Source organism: Alosa sapidissima, chromosome 9, assembly GCF_018492685.1.
Source record: "Alosa sapidissima isolate fAloSap1 chromosome 9, fAloSap1.pri, whole genome shotgun sequence".
In the NCBI taxonomy this organism is placed as follows: domain Eukaryota; kingdom Metazoa; phylum Chordata; class Actinopteri; order Clupeiformes; family Clupeidae; genus Alosa; species Alosa sapidissima.
This window is the reverse complement of record NC_055965.1, coordinates 22,931,739-22,952,634: the sequence shown is the minus strand read 5'-3', so window position 1 is coordinate 22,952,634 and position 20,896 is coordinate 22,931,739. Positions and strand designations below refer to the sequence as shown.

General features: G+C 46.8%; 1 protein-coding gene across 1 annotated transcript in view; it reads right to left on the bottom strand.

Annotated features, from left to right (window-relative positions):
* LOC121719528 (beta-1,4-galactosyltransferase 1-like) overlaps positions 1-20,896 on the bottom strand; it is a 31,114-nt gene that overhangs the window by 7,330 nt on the left and 2,888 nt on the right. Inside the window, exons 3-5 of the mRNA XM_042105249.1 lie at positions 2,038-2,225; positions 1,222-1,344; positions 893-997 (exon numbers count right to left, since the gene is read on the bottom strand). Of these exons, the coding sequence (XP_041961183.1) occupies positions 893-997; positions 1,222-1,344; positions 2,038-2,225 (416 nt within the window). The remainder of the gene's footprint in view (positions 1-892; positions 998-1,221; positions 1,345-2,037; positions 2,226-20,896) is intronic.

The window sequence follows — 20,896 nt, the reverse complement described above, 5'->3', positions numbered from 1 at the left end:
TAATAGGGCAACGTATCCTGGGAGATACAACTCATAAAATCCAAAATATACAACATATTTCAAAAATGAGTGTGGGAATAATTTTCTTAGGGGCAAAAGAGACAAATAACATGAAATGATTTTTCTCAACTCTTTTTCACTTCTGCCTGTTTAAGGGTTATATTAATGTAAATTTAGCCGGGACTGTAAGCTGGCACACGTGGGTGCTCAATGTTTTCCGTGGGTGCTCTGTCGCTCGAGCACCCACGGTATCGGCGCCTATGACAAGCGTATCTCGCGGTTGCATCCATTACAAACAAAAATGCAATGTGAACGTCTGGGATAGGGAAGAGCACTAAATGCTCTACTGAATAAGCACGAAGTCAAGCCTTTAAATGAAAAACACTCTTTAATAATCAAAAAAATAAACGCTAATGAAGTAAACTTGTGACCATCAAAAATCGTTTATCGCCTGTAACTCCGTGATAACAGAGTGTCTATCATCTGTCTATCATCGTTGCACTCGGAGAAAACCATAATGTTTAATTTGTCCTGCGTTTCTTCTACGGCTGCAAACGGGATTCACTAACAGTTAACCAAATATTTCTTTATTAGGGCAGGGCAGGCATATTTCTGGCTATTAAATTATTTCTAAACCAGTCTGCTAAAGTCTGTAGTGAAGTCTGTGTAGGGTTTTCCAGGCTCCATTTTTTTTCACGAGACACCCTGCTCACTTGAGACATCTGCCGGTTGTTTGGGTTGTTGCAGCGTCACTGGAAAAATACAAATTAAAGTCGCGTGATACTGCATGATCCCGCGGTGCGCGGACCACGAGGGAAGCTGGCCAAGTTGAAGCACTGCCCACTGTACATGTCTGTGTGCGCGCGTGCGTGTGTGTGACTGCAAAATCTACCTCTTAGGGTTGGGTGCGTTGTGAGCCTCCTTATGATGTTTGATCATACGGCATCTCCCAGTTTGACCATCAGGCCTGGAGATGAACATGCCCCTCATGGAGACCCTAGAGGGATGACAAACAGCATGATTTATTCTGTATTTGTGTGTGTGTGTGTGTGTGTTCGTGTTCAGCTCTGTCTTGTCTACCTTTGGGAGACGTCATCATCTTCTCCTCCCCAACTCCAGTAGTTGTTAGGGTAGCCGTTGCTTGTATTGTGTGGCTGTGTGTGTGTGTGTGTGTGTGTGTGTGTGTGTGCGTGTGTTCGTGTTCAGCTCTGTCTTGTCTACCTTTGGGAGATGTCATCATCTTCTCCTCCCCAACCCCAGTAGTTGTTGGGGTAGCCGTTGATCTTCGTGAACTGCTCCAGGCTCAGCGCCGTCACACCACCAAAGATCTGCATGTATGGCAGCCTTGAATAATGGCAGAAAAATTCAGCAGCAAAGTTTTATAATGTTTGACATTTTTTGATAATATTACTCTTGTGAAATGTTAAATATTTGAAAGTTTATTCTAATGAAAGGTAGCAGCAAGTCTAACGGATGGCAGCTAGTAGCTGTGTGCGCGTGGAACGTTAGTAAACCTCACTCCCCAATGCATCAAGAGTGCTGCTGGCATGAGAGCTAGCAGCCTGGGCTTTCAGCTCAATTGTCAGCACGCTCGACTCCTGATCCGAGGTGCTGCTGTTTCGCGGGTTCTAGTCCTGGCGTGAGGTTAAGGGGGGTGAGTGTAACGGCTGCCAGCTAGTATCTGTGTGCATGTGGAACGTTAGTAAAACCTCCAGGCGTGTGCAGGGCTGAATCACACAGGTTCAACACAATGCAGGTTACTCAAGCATCAGAAGAAAAATAAAAAACAGCTGCTGAGGGTAGTTTCATGATCAGGCTAAGCGCTTGACATTTTCTGCATATCTGTGTATCTCAAAATATGTGATTATGTTAGATAACTATGTTGTTAGGAACACCTTGGCAATTGGAAAAATAAGAAATATTATAATGACATAAGTATCAGAAATATAGTTGACCCGGTTGAACTCCCTGGCATCCCTGATGGACCCAAACAAACAATAAATGGCACGTACAGCACGTCAAACTGATTCTGCCTACCGAAACCCAAACTTGTCGATAGCCACAGAAAGGTGCCTTGGTTGACTGTAGCACTTGTAGAAGTTTCGGTCGTCCATGGGGACGATGTCCACGTCACTGAAGACAAAGCACCTGTAGTCATACTGCTTCCGGGCTTCTGCATAGCCCACGTTCATCAGCTTGCCCCGGTTGAATGTCGTTTCTCCATACTGCAATTAATTAATTACATTAAGTCAAAATTATCTTTTGAGAGAGTTGCTAGGCAAGTCTCCCGATTACCATTTATAAGCACAGCATGTAAAATCAAATAATGGGTCATATTCTGCTTTCCGTTTGTATTGTCAAAACAAAGAACGGATAACAGGTTATTTTTCTCAAGATGTTTGTCGATTTTGGTTTTCCCATTTCAAAATGGAAATTAAAAGTACATAGACTGTATGAACGGCTCACATTGACATTACAAATTGCAACACCTGAGATTGCATTGCACATACATGACGTTACATGAAAGTCCAGTGCATTGAAATGTGACAAGTGGTCCTGATTTCTGACCAAGCATCCATGTGTTGTACCATCATGTTTTCAATTAACATGCTGAATATGTTGCTGTTGCTGAAGCATAGTATGTCAATAAATATTAAGACACTAAGGCAGCCCTAAGTTTTCTTTGATTGGAGCAATAGTAATGGGTGGTAATCCTCTATCTGATGGTCAAATTCCTCAATTGCCTCTCCCACTTTTCCCCATGCTTGCACTTACATCCTCCTGAGGGGTATACAAAGCAAGTTTACTGGCTTACCCAGGTAACATCAGGAGTAACCACTATTCCATCTGAGTTTGTTAATAACCTTGAGCAGAGGGAAACTCTGGGTTTCCTGTTCAAGTATAAGTATTTTTCTCTACATCTCTTTATTCTCCATGCACTCCTTTTTCTACCTCTCATTATTCTCCATGCACTCCTTTCTCTACCTTTCACTTTCTTTCTTTTTATGGTTCAGTTTTGGGGCATTTTGAGAAGCAGTCTTTCTCACATGTTCGCAGTGGAACATTTTCGGAAACAGTTTATCTTTCACACTCTCTCCACCCACCCTCCCTCTCTATCTCTCTCACCCTCCATCTCTCACACACACACACACACACATGCATTTCCTGTTGTTAACACGGATCAAACACATCCAACAAACAGGTTTGTATAAGTAAGTATAAGTATATACTTTTTTGATCCCGTGAGGGAAATTTGGTCTCTGCATTTATCCCAATCCGTAAATAAGTGAAACACACTCGGCACACAGTGAACACACAGTGAGGTGAAGCACACACTAATCCCGGTGCAGTGAGCTGCCTGCAACAACAGCGGCGCTCGGGGAGCAGTGAGGGGTTAGGTGCCTTGCTCAAAGGCATTTCAGCCGTGCCTACTGGTCGGGGTTTGAACCGGCAACCCTCCGGTTACAAGTCTGAGGCGCTAACCAGTAGGCCACGGCTGAACCAAGTAAGACACTGAACTCAAACTTTTAATCAGTTACTACAGTTACTGACTCAGTGAACATAGCCGGTACCTAGCACATTTTATTGAACAAACCCAGCGTTTCTCCCTATATCCTCCCTCCTACTGACTGTTATTGGACATGGGTTGCCATTTTCTCCTCTATCAGTCCGACACAAGCCGAATTAATTTGCATTTAATTACCAGTTGCCATGGCGACTCGTCATTTCTGAGCTCCATTGATGAAGGCTTTTCATAGTCATCGGGCAGAGTAAACAAGCTCAAAGATGGATTGAACTAATCCATAGATATCAGCTGTTTTGGAAGTCAAACGTCAAAGAGATCAGGGTTAGACAGAGATTTTGTTAAACCTCCTTTCTGGAATACCCCCCTGATGGCCAGACACAGCAGTCAAATCCCAAGCAAATTTCCATTACGGAAGGAGCTGTGTGTCACTGACCGCAGTATACAATTTCACTCTCCCAAAAAGAAAGAGCAGAGACTTCTCCCATACAAATGACTGACTGAATATAATCACTGTAGCACTCGGCTCAGAAAATATTGTTTAATTATCTAAATTAGTCTTATAGAGTGTCTGGACCAGTTCTATCAGAAGATTTCAATGTTAGACTGCTGGAGGTAAAAGGTGGCAATGCAATGACTCAGAACACGTGAATGGTGTACTAGTACATTTCTGTATTGTATTTAAATATAAAACGTGAGTTTTATTAAATAAGCAGTGCAAATTGTACAAAGATTACATTAATAACAGATATAAATAGTAATATACAAATATCAATTCATAAATCTTACCGTAGTAAAACAGGTCTATCCTAAGTTGGGTGCACCCTCTAAGCTACTGTAAGTTGTTAGGTTGACTAGTCCTAATCAAAATTTTAAGATGACAAAATTGTCCCCACCAATGTTTCAGCGAACTCATTTGTGCTGCTGATCATTCGGACAGCCAGCACGACAGTCGTCATTTGATTGGCTGAAAAACCGAGGGGGGGGGGGGGGGGTTATGATGTATGTATGTGTGTGTGTGAATATCTGTTTATGCACATGTGTGCATATGGAATTGGTTAACATGACCCCTGGAGGCAAGCATATGCAAAAAATTGGTCATCCTAGGCCCTACGGTTCTCAAGATATTCACAGAAAACTCTGTTGGTGTACGGTCACTAAATGTACACATAAATTATTTTATTGTATGGCCCCCCATTAACGAAAGTCCACGAAACTTGGCATGCATTCAGAGAGTGTCATAATGATCCTACACTTTCAATTTTGTGCAGTTTTGACCATGTCAGCCAGAGATATTGTGATTACAACACCTAATATTTTGCTTTTTAATTTTTAACTAGGTGGCGCTATACATGAATTGAGTGGTAATGGGATGGGTTGACATGGCCCCTTAAGACCAACATACACAAAAAAGGTGGTCCTTCTAGGCCCTACGGTTCTCGAGATATTCACAGAAAACTGTGTCCGGCCACTAACAGGCCAGTTGGTGTTTCATTTATTATATGGCCCCCCATGAACGGAATTCCACGAAACTTGGCGTGCATTCAGAGGGTTTCATAGCGATCCTACACTTCCAATTTTGTGCAGTTTTGACCATGTTAGGTCACAGATACCTGCGATTACAACACCTCATTTTTGCTTTTTCGTTTTTAACTAGGTGGCGCTATACATGAAATAAATGAGTGGTTATGGAATGGGTTGACATAGCCCCTTAAGACCAACATACAAAAAAAAGGTGGTCTTCCTAAACCCTACGGTTCTCGAGATATTCACAGAAAACTGTGTCTGCCCTACCCTCCTTTCAGGGGGTCCAGTCCAGCGGGGGGGCTACAGATCATAAAGAAAAACAATAGTTCCATGCTATCCATGTGGGGCTACATGCTCACCAAGTTTCGTGCACCCAGGTCTTTTTAGTGTCCCGGGAATCTTTGACGGAAAATTGGCCATGCGAAAAAGAAAAAAAAAGAAAAAAAAAAATCTGACTAAACCTATATGATTGCCGCTTCGCTGCGGTCATAATAACTAGCCATACAAACTGGCAACTGATGACCAGGCTTTCAAATGTGGATTTTACTGTGTAAAATAGCATTAGCTGTTAGGATATTACCCAGGATATTGTCACAGCTAAACCTAGCTTCTGTAGATGGATAGATAGATATACGATAGATAGATAGATATACGATAGATAGATAGATATACGATAGATAGATAGATATACGATAGATAGATAGATATACGATAGATATACGATAGATATACAGATAGATATACAGATAGATATACAGATAGATATACAGACAGACAGATAGATAGATAGAGATAGATAGACAGATAGACAGATAGATAGATACTTTATTGATCCCTAAGGGAAATTCAAGGTCACAGTAGCATACAGACAACATACAGTAAGCAATAAGGACTGCAGAAGATAAAGAATATACTAAAATACAAATTATACTAAATAAAAACGTAATCTAAATCAATTCTAAAAAACAGTTTCCACATAGTGGGTGATTAATCAATCAGGTGCGCTTGCCATGACTGAAGCAAGGACTGAGCCTGAGGTCCTCTGTGCATAAGGTAAGGTAAGGTGCTCTTTGTGAATGAGTGTCATGGTGATGGTGCAAATGAGTAAGTCAAACAGTGCAACAGTGCAAGAATAAAGTCTATATATCTATGTATAAATAACTATATTAAGAAGGTATAAGTGTGGTCACAGTTCGGCTGTGGCATGGAGGGAGGGGTTGTGCATATGTGCTAATATAGCACGCAAACAGTGAGGCAGAAGACAGTGGTAAAAAGTGGCTAGTGGACAGACAGTTCAAGACATGGAGGTGGTGAAGAGGCAAACAGACTATGCAGAGAAGTCTATTTCTCCTCTTCCCTTAAGTGAAGCATTGAACAGTTCAATGGCCCTGGGGACGAATGACTTCCTCAGTCTGTCTGTTGTGCAAGGTAGTGAGCGAAGTCTCCAGCTGATCAGGCTCTTCTGCTTAACAATAGTGTTGTGGAGTGGATGACACTCATTGTCCAAGATGTTGATCAGTTTGTTCAGGGTCCTTTTGTCAGATATTGAAGTGATGCACTTCAGTTCAGCTCCCACTACAGAGCCAGCTTTCCTTACCAGCCTGTCAAGTCGCCCCGCATCCTTCTTCTTTGTGCTTCCTCCCCAGCATACCACTGCATAGAAGAGGACGCTGGCAACAGACTGGTAGAACATCCTGAGGAGCTTGCACTGGTGGACACATTGAAGGACCGCAGCCTCCTCAGGAAGTACAGCCTGCTCTGCCCTTTCTTGTAGAGTGTGTCAGTGTTGGCTGACCAACACTGTTAAACTGTATTCCAGTTTATTGTCCAGGTGGAGACCCAGGTACTTGTAGGTGCTTACCACCTCGACATTGACCCCATCAATGGAGACTGGTAGCAGAGTGGGCCTTTAGACCTGCGGAAATCCACCACCATCTCCTTGGTCTTTGAAGTGTTGAGTTGGAGATGATTGAGTTTGCACCATTGCACAAAGTCCTCCACCAGGTTCCTATACTCCTCCTCCTGCCCGTTCCTGATACACCCCACAATTGCAGTATTGTCAGAAAACTTCTGCATGTGGCATGACTCAGTGTTGTAGCAGAAGGAAGATGTGTACAAGGTGAACAGGACTGGAGAGAGCACAGTTCCCTGTGGCGCTCCGGTGCTGCTGATCACAGTGTCAGAGAGACAGTTCTTCAGTCTGACGAACTGTGGTCGCTCTGTCAGGTAATCTGTGATCCAGGTTACCAGGTGAGCGTCCACACCCATCTGCAAGAGCTTGTCTCCCAGTCTGAGGGGTTGGATTGTGTTAAAAGCACTTGAGAAATCAAAGAACATGATTCTCACAGCACTTTTTCCCTTGTCCAGGTGAGAATGTGTCCTGTGTAGAAGATAAGTGATGACATCGTCCACGCCCACTTTCTCCTGGTATGCAAACTGTAACGGGTCTAGTGCATGGCGTACCTGGGGTCTGAGCATACCTAAGACGAGTCGCTCCATTGTCTTCATCACATGTGATGTTAGAGCGACAGGTCTGTAGTCATTAAGCTCACTAGGATGTGGCTTTTTAGGAACAGGGGTGAGACATGATGGCTCCCCCAGCTTAGCAGCACAGGCCTTGAGTAGCCTTGGACACAGTCTGTCAGGCCCCGCTGCCTTACTCGTGTACAGTTTCTTTAGTTTAGCGCTCACTTGAGTTGCTGTGATGATGGGGGGTGTAGGGGAGGGGTGCATCTGGGATCTGATGGCTGTTGACTGAGGTCGTTGTCGCCTCATTGTTCGTTGTTGTGGGGGAGGGGTGCAATATCCTGTGATGGTGGAGGTGAGTGTTGCACTGGTGTTGAGGGGGTGTGGTGGTGGGGGCTTGGGGATGACCACCTCCTTGATGTCCCTGTCAAGGCTGCCAGAGTCGTGGACGCCTCAGCAGGCACAGGCAAGGAGGAGTCAGGCGGGGGCAGGGTGTGAGGTGGTGATGGTTTAGGTCGTTGGGCATAAGGTGGTGATGGTTTAGGTCGTTGGGTGTCACCCGGATGCAGAGCTGGAGAGACTGGGAGGTGGGGGTAGGGCAGGCACGCAAACAAGAGCAGTGCCTGAGACTGCAGGGGGTGGTGGACAGACCACTCCCATTGGAGCTGAAGCAGGGCAGTCAAACCTTCAAACCTGTTGTAGAAGTGGTTCAACTGGTTCGCCCTGTCCAGGTCCCCCTCCACAGAGCTGCTGCTCTTCTTCAGGCCAGTTATAATTTTCATGCCATCCCATGACTCCTTCATGTTGTTTTCCTGCCACTTCTGTTCCGCCTTCCTTCTGTAGTCCTCCTTAGCCTCCTTCAGCTTGACTTTGAGTTCCCCTTGCACGCGCCTCAGCTCTGTCATGTCCCCCTCTCTGTACGCCATCTTTTTCCTATTAAGAAGGGTCTTGACACTGCTGGTTATCCAAGGCTTGTTATTGGGAAAGCAGCGTACAGTTCTGGTGGGAACAACAATGTCCATACAGAAATTCAGGTAGTCAGTTGTGCACTGTGTGACCTCCTCTAAGTCCTCTCCATTCTGTAACACACTCCAGTCAGTACACTAAAAGCAGTCTCTCAGAGCCTCATCAGCTCCAGGTGTCCACTTTCTGAAGGTGCGTGTGGCAGCTGGTAGCCTTTGTACTTTGGGCTTGTACATTGGCTGGAGATGAATGAGGTTGTGGTCTGACTTTCCCAGAGGGGGAAGGGGGTTTGCACTGTATGCATCCCTTAAGTTTGCATACATGAGGTCTATTGTCCTGTTTTTCCTTGTAGGGCAGTCAACAAACTGGTAGAAATTTGTGAGTGTGGAATCCAGCGTTATGTGATTGAAGTCGCCAGAGATCACAAAAAAGGCATCACAGTGTTGGGTTTGAAGCCTTGCGATTGTGGAGTGGATGACGTCACATGCTGTATCCGGGAGAGCTTGAGGTGGAACGTAAACACAGACAGCAATTGCGTCCGAGAACTCCCTCGGCATTTAGTACGGACGGAGACTAACCGCTAATAACTCCACATCCTTGCAGCATACAGTTTTCCTTCACTGTAACATGTCCGGGGTTGCACCATCTATTGTTTATGTACAGCACCAGTCCACCACCCTTCATTTTGCCAGAAAGTTTCTCTGTCCAAACGAGCTACACTGAAGCTGGGCAGCTCAACGTTAGAAGTGGGGATATGGCTAGTTAGCCACATCTCCGTAAAGCATAGCAAACTACATTCCCTGTATAATCTCTGGTTTCTTACCAGGGCAGCCAGTTCGTCAGTCTTGTTAGCCAGTGAGTTCACGTTTCCCATCACAATCAATGGAACTGAGGGCTTGTATCTCCATTTCTTCTCCTGACGCCTCATCTTCACTTTTACTCCCGCTCTGCAACCCTGAAAGCACCACAGTTCCTCTGGGATGTTGTCGCGAACACAGCCAGCATTCCGTCGTAGTGCGATCAGCTGATTCCTTGTGTACACAAGTTTGCTGCCGCTGGAGCGTTGCAATATGTCCGTATCCATAGGATAGAATAAAGAAACACTCCTCAAAGTGTGTATAAATCTAAAAAGTTGCGAAGTAAAAAGTAAGCAAAAAACATAGAAAAAAACAGACACAGAGCTACTTGACGTGCTGCCACTCTCGTCGGCGCCGGAACCGGATGTTCCGGTAATCTTTCAACCAAAGTTATGTTGAATAATGGTGTGCCGCACGGACAGTTGTATAGCACAGAATAGAAGAAGTCACCATCACTGACTGTTAATTAGGCTTCCAATCTTGCAGTCGCAAAAAACAATGGATCCGAGACATTTTCCTGTTCCTATATTCTGTTTATGTAGGCTAATGTATTTATGAATGTAACCTGCACAATGCAAAGAAATAAAAGATAAACTATGGTGCATTTCCATACTCATAGAAATAAACATTGCGAGACACCAGATATCTCTTCTATGATCTCATCCCAGAAAGATGTTCTTTGATTTGTTAGTTTTTTGAACATTTATTTATAGGGATTGTCATCTACTTCCTGAATTTTTGGTCAACGATACCCGGGACACCGAACCACCGGGGCATATGAAATTTGGTGGGTATGTAGCCCCACTAGACTTCCGCGCTGGGCCCCCCGAAACCCAAAAAATGCAGTTTTTCCTAAATAACTACCTGAACCGTGGCACCGAGGATGAAGACATTTTTTATGGTATGTTGATCTCAAGGGCCCACATCAACCTAGCCCATAATCACTCATTTGGATTTGCACTCCCCCGGTAAAAAATTAAAATGCAACATCATTCTGCTTTAATCGCCCCTCTCTTCAGTTAAGATGTTCAGAACTGCACCAAATGTTATGTGTTTGATTAACCTGACATTCTCTGGGGGTTTGCCAAGTTTCATAGAATTTCATCCATGGGGGGTCTAAAAAAATTAAGTTATGTGTATATTTAGTGACTGTACACTCATTGGCCTGTAGATGGTGGTGCACACACACACACACACACACACACACACACACACACACACACACACACACAGGCACGCACATACCATCAGTATCTGCAATTAGAACGGCCGACACATAATTACAAATTAAAGGAAAACAAAATATTCATCATAATAATTTGGCTGCATTTCCAGTATTGGCGTCACATAGTCGTTTGTCCACCAGATGGCGCATCGTTGCAGTGAGACGTAATTTTGTTGGAAGTTAATCTAAAGTGGGTTGGAAAGACACTACGCCTCCTACAAGGACAAGACTGTAGTTTACCGCAGAGAACGTCTAATAAGGGTAGGATGATTTCTGCATGACATGTAATTCCCATTTCTTCTTGAAGCTTGATTTTTACTGCAGGTAGGCTATGTTAATCTTAAGTTATATCAATAGCCTAGAGTAGGTAAAACTAGATGTACCGCAGAGCGGTACAAAATATGACCGCCGCCCAGTCCAGCACATTTTTTCCACAAAAATAAAATCACGCTGAAAGGCATATATGATTCTAACTGTCTCACTAAATTGCATTATGCACACTCAATTTTCACTGGTATCTGCTAGACAACAAGTACCAAAACATGATTAGTTCATAGATTTCACATGTAAAATTCATTTTATACAACCCCACCCCCATCTTGCCTGTTCATAATTATGAGAAATTCTTGAATTGTGTGCATGTGTGCGTGTACATGTTTATGTTTATGTGTGTGCGTGCTTGTGTGTGTGCCTGCGTATGTGCCTGTGTGTGTGCATGTGCATGCATGCGTACATATGTCTACGGTGTGAGTATGTGTCATACGTATGATTACTGTGAATGTATTTGTGTGCGTGTGTATCTGTTTATGCACATGTGTGCATATGGAATGGGTTAACATGACCCCTAGAGGCAAACGTACGCAAAAAAATTGGTCATCCTAGGCCCTACGGTTCTCAAGATATTCACAGAAAACTCTGTTGGTGTACGGTCACTAAATGTACACATAAATTATTTTATTGTAAGGCCCCCCATGAACGAAAGTTCACGGAACTTGGCATGCCTCATCTGTAAGCTCCATGGTAGGAAAACCGCTGAGCAAAAAATGGCAGACCTGCCAGAAGAGCGAGTGGTATCTGATCTTCCGCCATTCACTAACGTTGGCGTAGATTACTTTGGGCCAGTTGACGTGAAGAGGGCATAGCATCGTGAAAAGGTATGGAGTAGTATTTACTTGCATGACAAGCAGGGCCGTGCACCTGGAAGTGGCCTATTCTCTGGACACAGACTCATGCATCAACGCGTTGCGAAGGTTCATCTGTCAAAGAAGACAAGTCTCGCACTTGAGATCCGACAATGGCACCAACTTTGTGGGTGCAGAAAAGGAGCTGCGAGAAGCCTTAGCCTCTTTGAATCACGACCGCATTGAAAGAGCCTTGTCCAAGAAGGGAATCAAGTGGAGCTTTAACCCTCCAGCTGGGTCACATCACGGTGGCGCTTGGGAGCGCATGATATGGATGATCAGGAAGATTTTGTGCGCTGTTAGCAAACCTTGGATGACGAAGGGTTCCATACAGTGCTCTGTGAGGCTGAAGCTATGCTCAACGATCGCCCCATCACAAGGCTGTCGGAGGACCCCAACGACCTTGAGGCGTTGACGCCAAACCATCTGCTACTCCTCAAAGGAAAACCAGTTCTCCCACCAGGACTGTTCGACAAAGGGGATGTTTACGCAAGGAGAAGGTGGAAACAAACACAGTACATCTCAGATCTCTTTTGGAAGAGGTGGATCCGCGAATACTTACCACTTTTACAGGAGCGTCAAAAATGGAACCAGGAGAAGAGGAGTTTTGTTCCTGGAGACCTGGTCATGGTTGCGGACTCCACAGCACCACGTGGGTCATGGATGCTAGGAAGAGTCCTGGAAACCTTCCCTGATAAGAGAGGTCTGGTACGTGTGGTTCGTTTGAAGACCAAGACAAACATCATTGAACGACCCATAACCAAAATATGCTTGCTTAATGAAGCTAAAGAGTAATTGGTTCTATTGGTAACTATTTTTTTTTTTTTTTTTTATGGCTCTTTTGAATTTGGGGTAATTGCTCTGGCAGACGCAATTAGGGGCTGGAGTGTATGAGCCATATTCATTTTGTATTATTTTATTTCATTTTGCTCGGTGCCACTAGGGGGCTGTATGTGCTTTGTGGCTCAGCCGACCTCGGGTCAGCCCAGGTAGGCCATTTAACCTACAGGAAACCCAGACACAGGTGTTGCTAATTTGGGAAGCAAACAGTTTTTGACTGTGCCTTTGTGCCTAGCCTTTGTGGTGAGCAATTTGGTTTGTTATTTTGGTTACATGTATTATGAGTTAAAGTTATTGCCACTGTATGATATATGGATGTAAAATAAATCTGCGAGATAATTGTAACAATTAATGAACTCTCTGTTTGCTATGTTCGAGCGCACTGGGCGCACGTCTAAACTTAATCCGCTGTATTAGCAACCATTACTAGACTTCATTTAGGACTTAGTCAGTACAGCACCTTTAAACACCACAAATGTGATGATATTAAAGACAAGTGTAACCTAATAATTTAAATATCAATATGATGTATTCAAATTACTAAATATGTTTAGATATTAGTAATTATGCAGATCACAAAGTACTATAACTAGATGTACCGCATAGCGGTACAAAATATGACCGCCGCTTAGTCCTGTACATCCGTTCCGCGAAAATAAATCACACTTCAATTTGTCTCCATCTTTTACTCCATCCCCCACTCTTGAAACTTTTGTGTATGCTTGTTTGGCATGCCTGAGTGTGTGTGTGCGGCTGCACAGAAAGTAGCCTACTGGTGCTGAAAAGGTGAATAGATTGTAGAATAGCCAAAGAAGATGTAGCATTGTTTAGAGATTGTAAAGGTTTTATAACAATCACAAGTAGGGCAGTTCTTCAAAGTTCATCCATTGCAACTGGATTGATGAAAGGTCACTTACACCTGTAGGCTACATTGTATTTGGGAAAAGCAAAAGGTATCAGCATAATGTTATTTATTTATTTATTTATAAACAAAAACATCTGTCAGTTCCATGCCGTTTTCAACAGCTATCAAAAACAAAGGTCATTTTTGGATGGATGGATTTTTTGTGAATGTTTCTTCTTCTACATAAGATTTAAGTCATCTTTAGTTCATGTGATACTTTATTGTCAATGCACAAATTAAGTAACAGTAGTCTGAAACGTTATTGTTAATGCACAAATTAAGTAACAGTAGTCTGAAACGAAATGCTGTTTTACATCTAACCAGAGTGTCATGAGCATTCTCTCTCCCGGGCAACAACCTTTATTGATTCACTCTCTCTCTACTCTGCCTAACGAGCTCCACCTGGCTCCGCCCTGCTCTGCTCTTGTTACCTGGCCAGCTGCGCTGCATTTCCCACTCACCATCCTCACCTTGCCCCACTCTGCTCTATTACTCTGCCAGCTGCACTGCATTTCTCCACTAACCTCTCCCAGTATATAAAGCCCTGTTTTTCAGCCAAGCCCTGTCAGATCGTCTTCAAACCTGTACCAGTAACCTGCCTGCCTGCCTGCCTGCCTGTCTACTCTCTGACTCCTACCTGTGATTCGGATCCTTTCTTGACTGCCTCCCTGTTCTACCGCCCCGCTTATCCCGACCCGCCTTCCGGATCTTCTCGTTTACTCTCCGATCTTCAGTCCCCCCGGTAACTCGAATCTGCCTTCTGTCTCTCACCACGTTTAGTGCCTAGCCCTGGTCTGTACCACTGCTTGCTGTTCACCTTGCTGTTGTGTGTGGGTTCCCCTGAGCCCCGAGAACCCCTGACACCCCTGGCACTCCTAGCACCCCTGGAACCGGAACCTCCAAGACCTCACGTTTCTCTCACTCCTCTTCCCCCCTGAACCCTTCAATAAAAAGACTCTGAATTTGAACTTGCGCTCTTGGGTCGTCTTCTGTCCGTGACAGAACGATCTGACCATCATGGACCCAGCGCACTCCCTGACCACTATGGAGGAAGAGCCCGAGATGACTGCCCTACAGCGACTGGAACGCACTGAGGGAGACATCAATCGGATGGCTGGCGACATCGCTTCCCTTCTCCAGCAGCAACAGCTTCAACAGCAGCAGCAACAGTTCCAACTGCAGCAACAACTGCTAGCCCAAGCCCTGCAACTACTCTCAAACCCGGCTACTCCACCTGCACCCACCCCTGGTTCTTCTGTTCCTGTACCACCGGCAGTGCTGCCACCAGATCCCCACACTCCTGAACCAAAGATTGGGAACCCGGAACGTTTCGATGGAAACCAAAAGCAAGTAAGACCATTCTTGAGCAGCTGCCGAATCCAGTTCGCACTACAGCCCAGGACCTTCTCAACGGAGGGAGCCAAGGTGGGGTATGTCATCACCCATCTCACCGGCCGAGCTCGGTTGTGGGGAACGGCGGAATTTGACCGGCAAACCCCAGCCTGTGCCTCCTTCAGTGCCTTTGAGGAGGAGATGTTAAAGGTCTTTGATCTAGGCTCGCCAACAGCCGAAGCGTCACAAGCTCTGCTCACCATCCGTCAGGGCAATCGGACAGTGGCAGACTTCTCCATTGACTTTCGTACCCTGGCCAGTCAAAGCTCGTTTAACTCAGAGGCACTGGTGCAAGCCTTCCTCCACAGCTTGGCGGACTATATCAAAGACGAGCTTGTTTCTCATGACCCGCCCTCAACGCTTGATGCCGCCATTGACCTTGCCGTCCGCATTGACCGCCGTATACAGACCCGGAGGAGGGAGAAGGGGCGTCTCAGTCAACCTGCCATCCGCACTCGGGTCGATACCTCCTCTGTCCAGCCCCTGCCTGTCAAGTCCCAAGGCCAACTCAATCAGCCTGAGGCCATGGAGATTGGCCGTGCCTCTCTGACTCCCGAGGAGCGTCGGCGCCGTCTAACCTCCAACCTTTGCCTCTACTGTGGTGGTGAAAATCACCATGGTCGCCACCTGTCCGGCAAAAGCCGCAGCTCACCAGGTGTAGGGGAGATCCGGGTGAGCTCAACAAGTCTTCAGTCTCCCTCCATTCGAAAACCCCTGCTTCATCTCCGCCTTCAGCTTTCCGACACGACTCATACGTTGGCCGCCCTTGTGGATTCTGGAGCCGAAGCAAACATCATGGACCCTGAGCTTGCACGGCGACTGGACGTGAACCATCATCAACTGGCACAACCCATTCCTGTACGAGCCCTGGATGGACATCATCTGGGCACGGTCACTCACATCTCAGCCCCTGTGACAATTCTGCTGTCAGGAAACCACCAAGAGTCCATCCAGTTTCACCTCCTACACTCACCTGGCCAACCACTCATTCTCGGATACCCGTGGCTCCGTCAGCACAACCCCCACATCGACTGGGAGACAGGAACAGTCCGTTCGTGGGGAAGGAGTTGTCACCAGACCTGTTTAAGGGGGGCCACCCTGCCCGTTCATCGGGAAATATCTAGCGCTACCCCCGACATATCCAATGTTCCGACCTGTTACCACAGCCTGAAAGAGGTGTTCAACAAATCCAAGGCAGTTTGTGGTGGAGGTAGATGCTTCGGACGTGGGAGTGGGTGCAGTGCTTTCTCAGAGAGCAGCCGAGGATGGCAAGATGCACCCCTGTGCCTTCTACTCCCGTCGGCTAACCCCAGCCGAATGCAACTACGACATTGGGAACCGCGAGCTGCTGGCCGTCAAGCTCGCCCTTGAAGAATGGCGGCACTGGTTAGAGGGGTCAAAGGAACCATTCGTAGTGTGGACAGACCACAAAAACCTGGAGTATATCCAAACAGCCAGGAGGCTGAACTCCCGTCAACAGCGGTGGTCTCTGTTCTTTACCCGCTTCAATTTCACGCTCTCCTACCGCCCGGGATCTCGCAACATCAAACCTGATGCCCTTTCCCGGATGTTTCAGAAGGACGAGATCACCGCCATGCCAGCTCCCATTCTTCCCAGCCACTTTGTCGTAGCGGCCCTCACCTGGGAGATCGAGAAGCAGGTCATGGAGGCTCTTCGGAACCAGCCTGGCCCAAGCACCAGCGCCCCCAACCGTCTGTTTGTTCCAGCAAATCTCAGGTCACCTGTGATCCAGTGGGGGCACGAATCCCGTCTGGCCTGTCATCCCGGCATCACTCGCACCCTTCATATGGTCCGCCAGCGGTTCTGGTGGCGGCGGATGAGACGGGATGTCCAAGAATTCATCCGAGCTTGTCCCACTTGTAACCGAAACAAGACCCCCAACCAGCCTCCTGCTGGGTTGCTGCAACCCCTACTCGTACCCAAGCGGCCCTGGTCCCACGTTTCACTGGACTTTGTTACGGGTCTTCCGCCCTCTGACGGACACACAGTCATCCTTACCATTGTTGACCGCTTTAGTAAGATGACCCACTTCGTGCCTCTTCCTAAACTACCCTCTGCTAAGGAGACCGCCCAGGTGGTCCTGGAACATGTGTTTCGTATCCATGGCCTACCCCAGGATATAGTGTCAGACCGGGGGCCGCAATTCTCAGCAACCTTTTGGAAGGAGTTCTGTCATCTCCTTGGGGCCACCGCCAGCCTATCATCTGGATTCCACCCGCAGTCAAACGGCCAAACTGAACGCATGAACCAGGAGCTGGAGAAGGCACTGAGGTGCGTGGCCTCCCAAGATCCCCGGGCCTGGGCTCAACACCTGCTCTGGGTGGAATATGCCCATAATTCACTCACCAGTTCCGCCACCGGGCTCTCCCCCTTTCAGTGTGTCTACGGGTATCAACCCCCACTGTTTGCCAGCCAGGAAGCGGATGCCACCTGTCCGTCTGCCCTTGCGTATGCCCGCCGCTGCCGCCGCACTTGGGCCCAGGCTCGCACTATGCTCCTGAAGTCAGGAACCAGCTACGCCGTCGGTGCCAACCGACGGAGGGCCCCAGCACCTACTTACCGGGTTGGTCAGAAGGTCTGGCTGTCTGCCCGGGATCTGCCGCTGCGGGTTGAATCACGAAAGCTGGCCCCTCGCTTCATTGGTCCTTTTCCTGTGCAGAAAGTCATCAGTCCAACGGCGGTTCGGCTTCAGTTGCCCACTTCCATGCGGGTCCATCCCACCTTCCACGTCTCCAAGGTCAAGCCGGTCCATGAAAGTCCCCTGGTCCCTGCGGCTCCGCCGCCGCCTCCTCCGCGCCTCTTAGATGGCGGTCCTGTCTTCACCGTCCGGCGGCTGCTCCGCTCTAGGCGACGGGGTAGGGGTCTCCAGTACCTCGTTGACTGGGAGGGATATGGTCCGGAGGAGAGGACCTGGATCCCGGCCAGGAGGATAGTGGACCGGACCCTCATCACTGACTTCCACCGACTACATCCTGATCAGCCTGCAATCCGTAGGGGCCGTCCCAGAGGGGTCCCTAGCCGTCCTGCCCGCCCGGCTTCCTGTCCTGTGCCGGACCCTGATCCTGTCTCAGTACCTGTCCTGTCTCCCAACCGTGACCCTCCAGCTGAGGATGAGGATGCTCACTCGGACCGCTCGGAGGAGTTCTGACCCGCCGCCTGCTCCCCTCCACCCTCCCGGCATGATGTTGTTCTTGGGACTTCTGGGGCCGTCCCTTAGGGGGGGGGTCCTGTCATGAGCATTCTCTCTCCCGGGCAACAACCTTTATTGATTCACTCTCTCTCTACTCTGCCTAACGAGCTCCACCTGGCTCCGCCCTGCTCTGCTCTTGTTACCTGGCCAGCTGCGCTGCATTTCCCACTCACCATCCTCACCTTGCCCCACTCTGCTCTATTACTCTGCCAGCTGCACTGCATTTCTCCACTAACCTCTCCCAGTATATAAAGCCCTGTTTTTCAGCCAAGCCCTGTCAGATCGTCTTCAAACCTGTACCAGTAACCTGCCTGCCTGCCTGCCTGCCTGCCTGTCTACTCTCTGACTCCTACCTGTGATTCGGATCCTTTCTTGACTGCCTCCCTGTTCTACCGCCCCGCTTATCCCGACCCGCCTTCCGGATCTTCTCGTTTACTCTCCGATCTTCAGTCCCCCCGGTAACTCGAATCTGCCTTCTGTCTCTCACCACGTTTAGTGCCTAGCCCTGGTCTGTACCACTGCTTGCTGTTCACCTTGCTGTTGTGTGTGGGTTCCCCTGAGCCCCGAGAACCCCTGACACCCCTGGCACTCCTAGCACCCCTGGAACCGGAACCTCCAAGACCTCACGTTTCTCTCACTCCTCTTCCCCCCTGAACCCTTCAATAAAAAGACTCTGAATTTGAACTTGCGCTCTTGGGTCGTCTTCTGTCCGTGACACAGAGGTGCAAATAACTGACATGTCCAAATGGGCCTTGATGAAATGCGTCGCTAGACTGTTCATACACATTTTAACGGGCCAAAGTTGAAGAGCTGTTGTCCGTTATTGTTCGTGCAAATATAGGCTGATTCATGTTCCCTTGCATTGTGTAACTGAGGTCCATGGCTAGTCTGGCTTTCACCAGACCAAGCTCAATCTTTTATGAAATCAAAAAATAAATAGCAGGCAGATCAGGCTGGGTTCACCTTGTCCATAGGCACCCGATATTGTTTAATTTTCCGATTGAGATATCCACGCTCTTGGCTATTCTGAATGCAAAAATGCATCAGGGAGTTATGACAAAACTGTAACTAACAAACTAGAAAAGTTTCACCATTTTGATTATTTTTATACCTTAATAGGGCAACGTATCTCAGGAGATACAACTCATAAAATCCAAAAATTTTCAAAAATGAGTGTGGAAATGTTTTCCTTAGGTACAAATGAGACAGAATGTAACATACAATTATTCTTTACTACTATTTTTTCACTCTTGCCTGTTTAAGGATTAAAAAATGTTAAAAAATATTTTCCTGTGTCATAGCTGGTTGGAGATGTCCTGACAGAGATGGGCCTCAGGCAGACAAACCTGTTTAGTTTAGATGATTTAGAGAGGGGGGGGGTCAGTGTGTGTGTGTGTGAGAGAGAGAGAGAGGGGGGGGTGAGAGAAAGAGAGAGTGTGTGTCATTGTGTGTGTGTGTGTGTGTGTGTGTGTGTGAGAGAGAGAGGGTGTGTCAGTGTGTGGGAGAGAGAGGGGGGGGGGGGGGGGGGGGGGTGAGAGAAAGAGAGAGTGTATGTGTCAGTGTGTGAGTGTGTGTGTGTGTGTGTGTGTGTGTGTGTGTGTGTGTGTGTGTGTGTGTGTGTGTGTGTGTGTGTGAGTGTGAGAGAGAGAGAGAGAGAAATGAGAGAAAGAGAGAGTGTATGTGTCAGTGTGTGAGTGTGTGTGTGTGTGTGTGTGTGTGTGTGTGTGTGTGTGTGTGTGTGTGTGAGAGAGAGAGAGAGAGAGAGAGAGAGAAAAAGAGAAAGTGTGTGTGTGTCTTTGAGGAGGTGTTAAACAGGACAGTAGTAGAGAGTGAGAAATCTGTTTAGATATTACAGAGAGTGGAGGGGCTAGTTAGGGAGGGTGACGACATCCTAACAGAGGCAAACCTGTTTAGCAAGTTGTCTTACTAAAGATCAAACCTGACTGTAGGCCCTTAACCTTGTTGCTAAGCGACACCTTGGTCCCAGCGCTTATAGAAGATATGGTACAGTGATATGGTAGTGCTTAAGTTGAAAATCAAGACATACCTGAGCACTGAGAGGGTGCTGCTCCGGTGTGTGTGTGTGTGTATCAGGGAAGTACCTGAGCACTGAGAGGGTGCTGCTCCAGTGTGTGTGTGTGTGTATGTGTTTGAATTACCAGTTGTCGGGTTTTCCAAACCCAGTATTTGGGTTGCATTGAGAGAAAATGGGCAACAGCCATGCAATGAAATAAAACAGTTCAACATAATTATTTATTTGACAGTTTACTTTATTTTTGAACGGATAGCCTACTCTAAAAGCAGCATCAGTATGTGATAAGTTACTTCCATGAAGACAGCTAGATTCCGCCGGTCCATTTGGGGGTCAGCCCTGCCAATCGAAGAAAGAAAAAGAGTGAATTAATCACTGCTATTTACAGAACTTTATATCAAGACTTTCAGGAACCATTATCAGTGAATGATGTTGACAAACATTAAAAATCCCCCAGGAGACAAAATATTAGCGCGACACACTCGGAAACAACCACCTCATGGAGTCGTTTAACAGCAGACTGACAAACATAGGTCCAGTAATGTTAACGTTAGTGGCAGTGATACTGTTAGCTAACGTTAACCTATAGCCAGCTCATGTTAACACATTCAGTTAGTTAAATCCAAGTTGTGTGTAACGTTAATGTTACCACCAAATACCACCCAGTAAGTTACATGGCTATAATATGAAGCTACCCTGAATGAATTAATACGTTGCTTGGCATGATGATTACCGTACGTGTAAAGAGACTACTTTGACTGTATACATTAGCTGA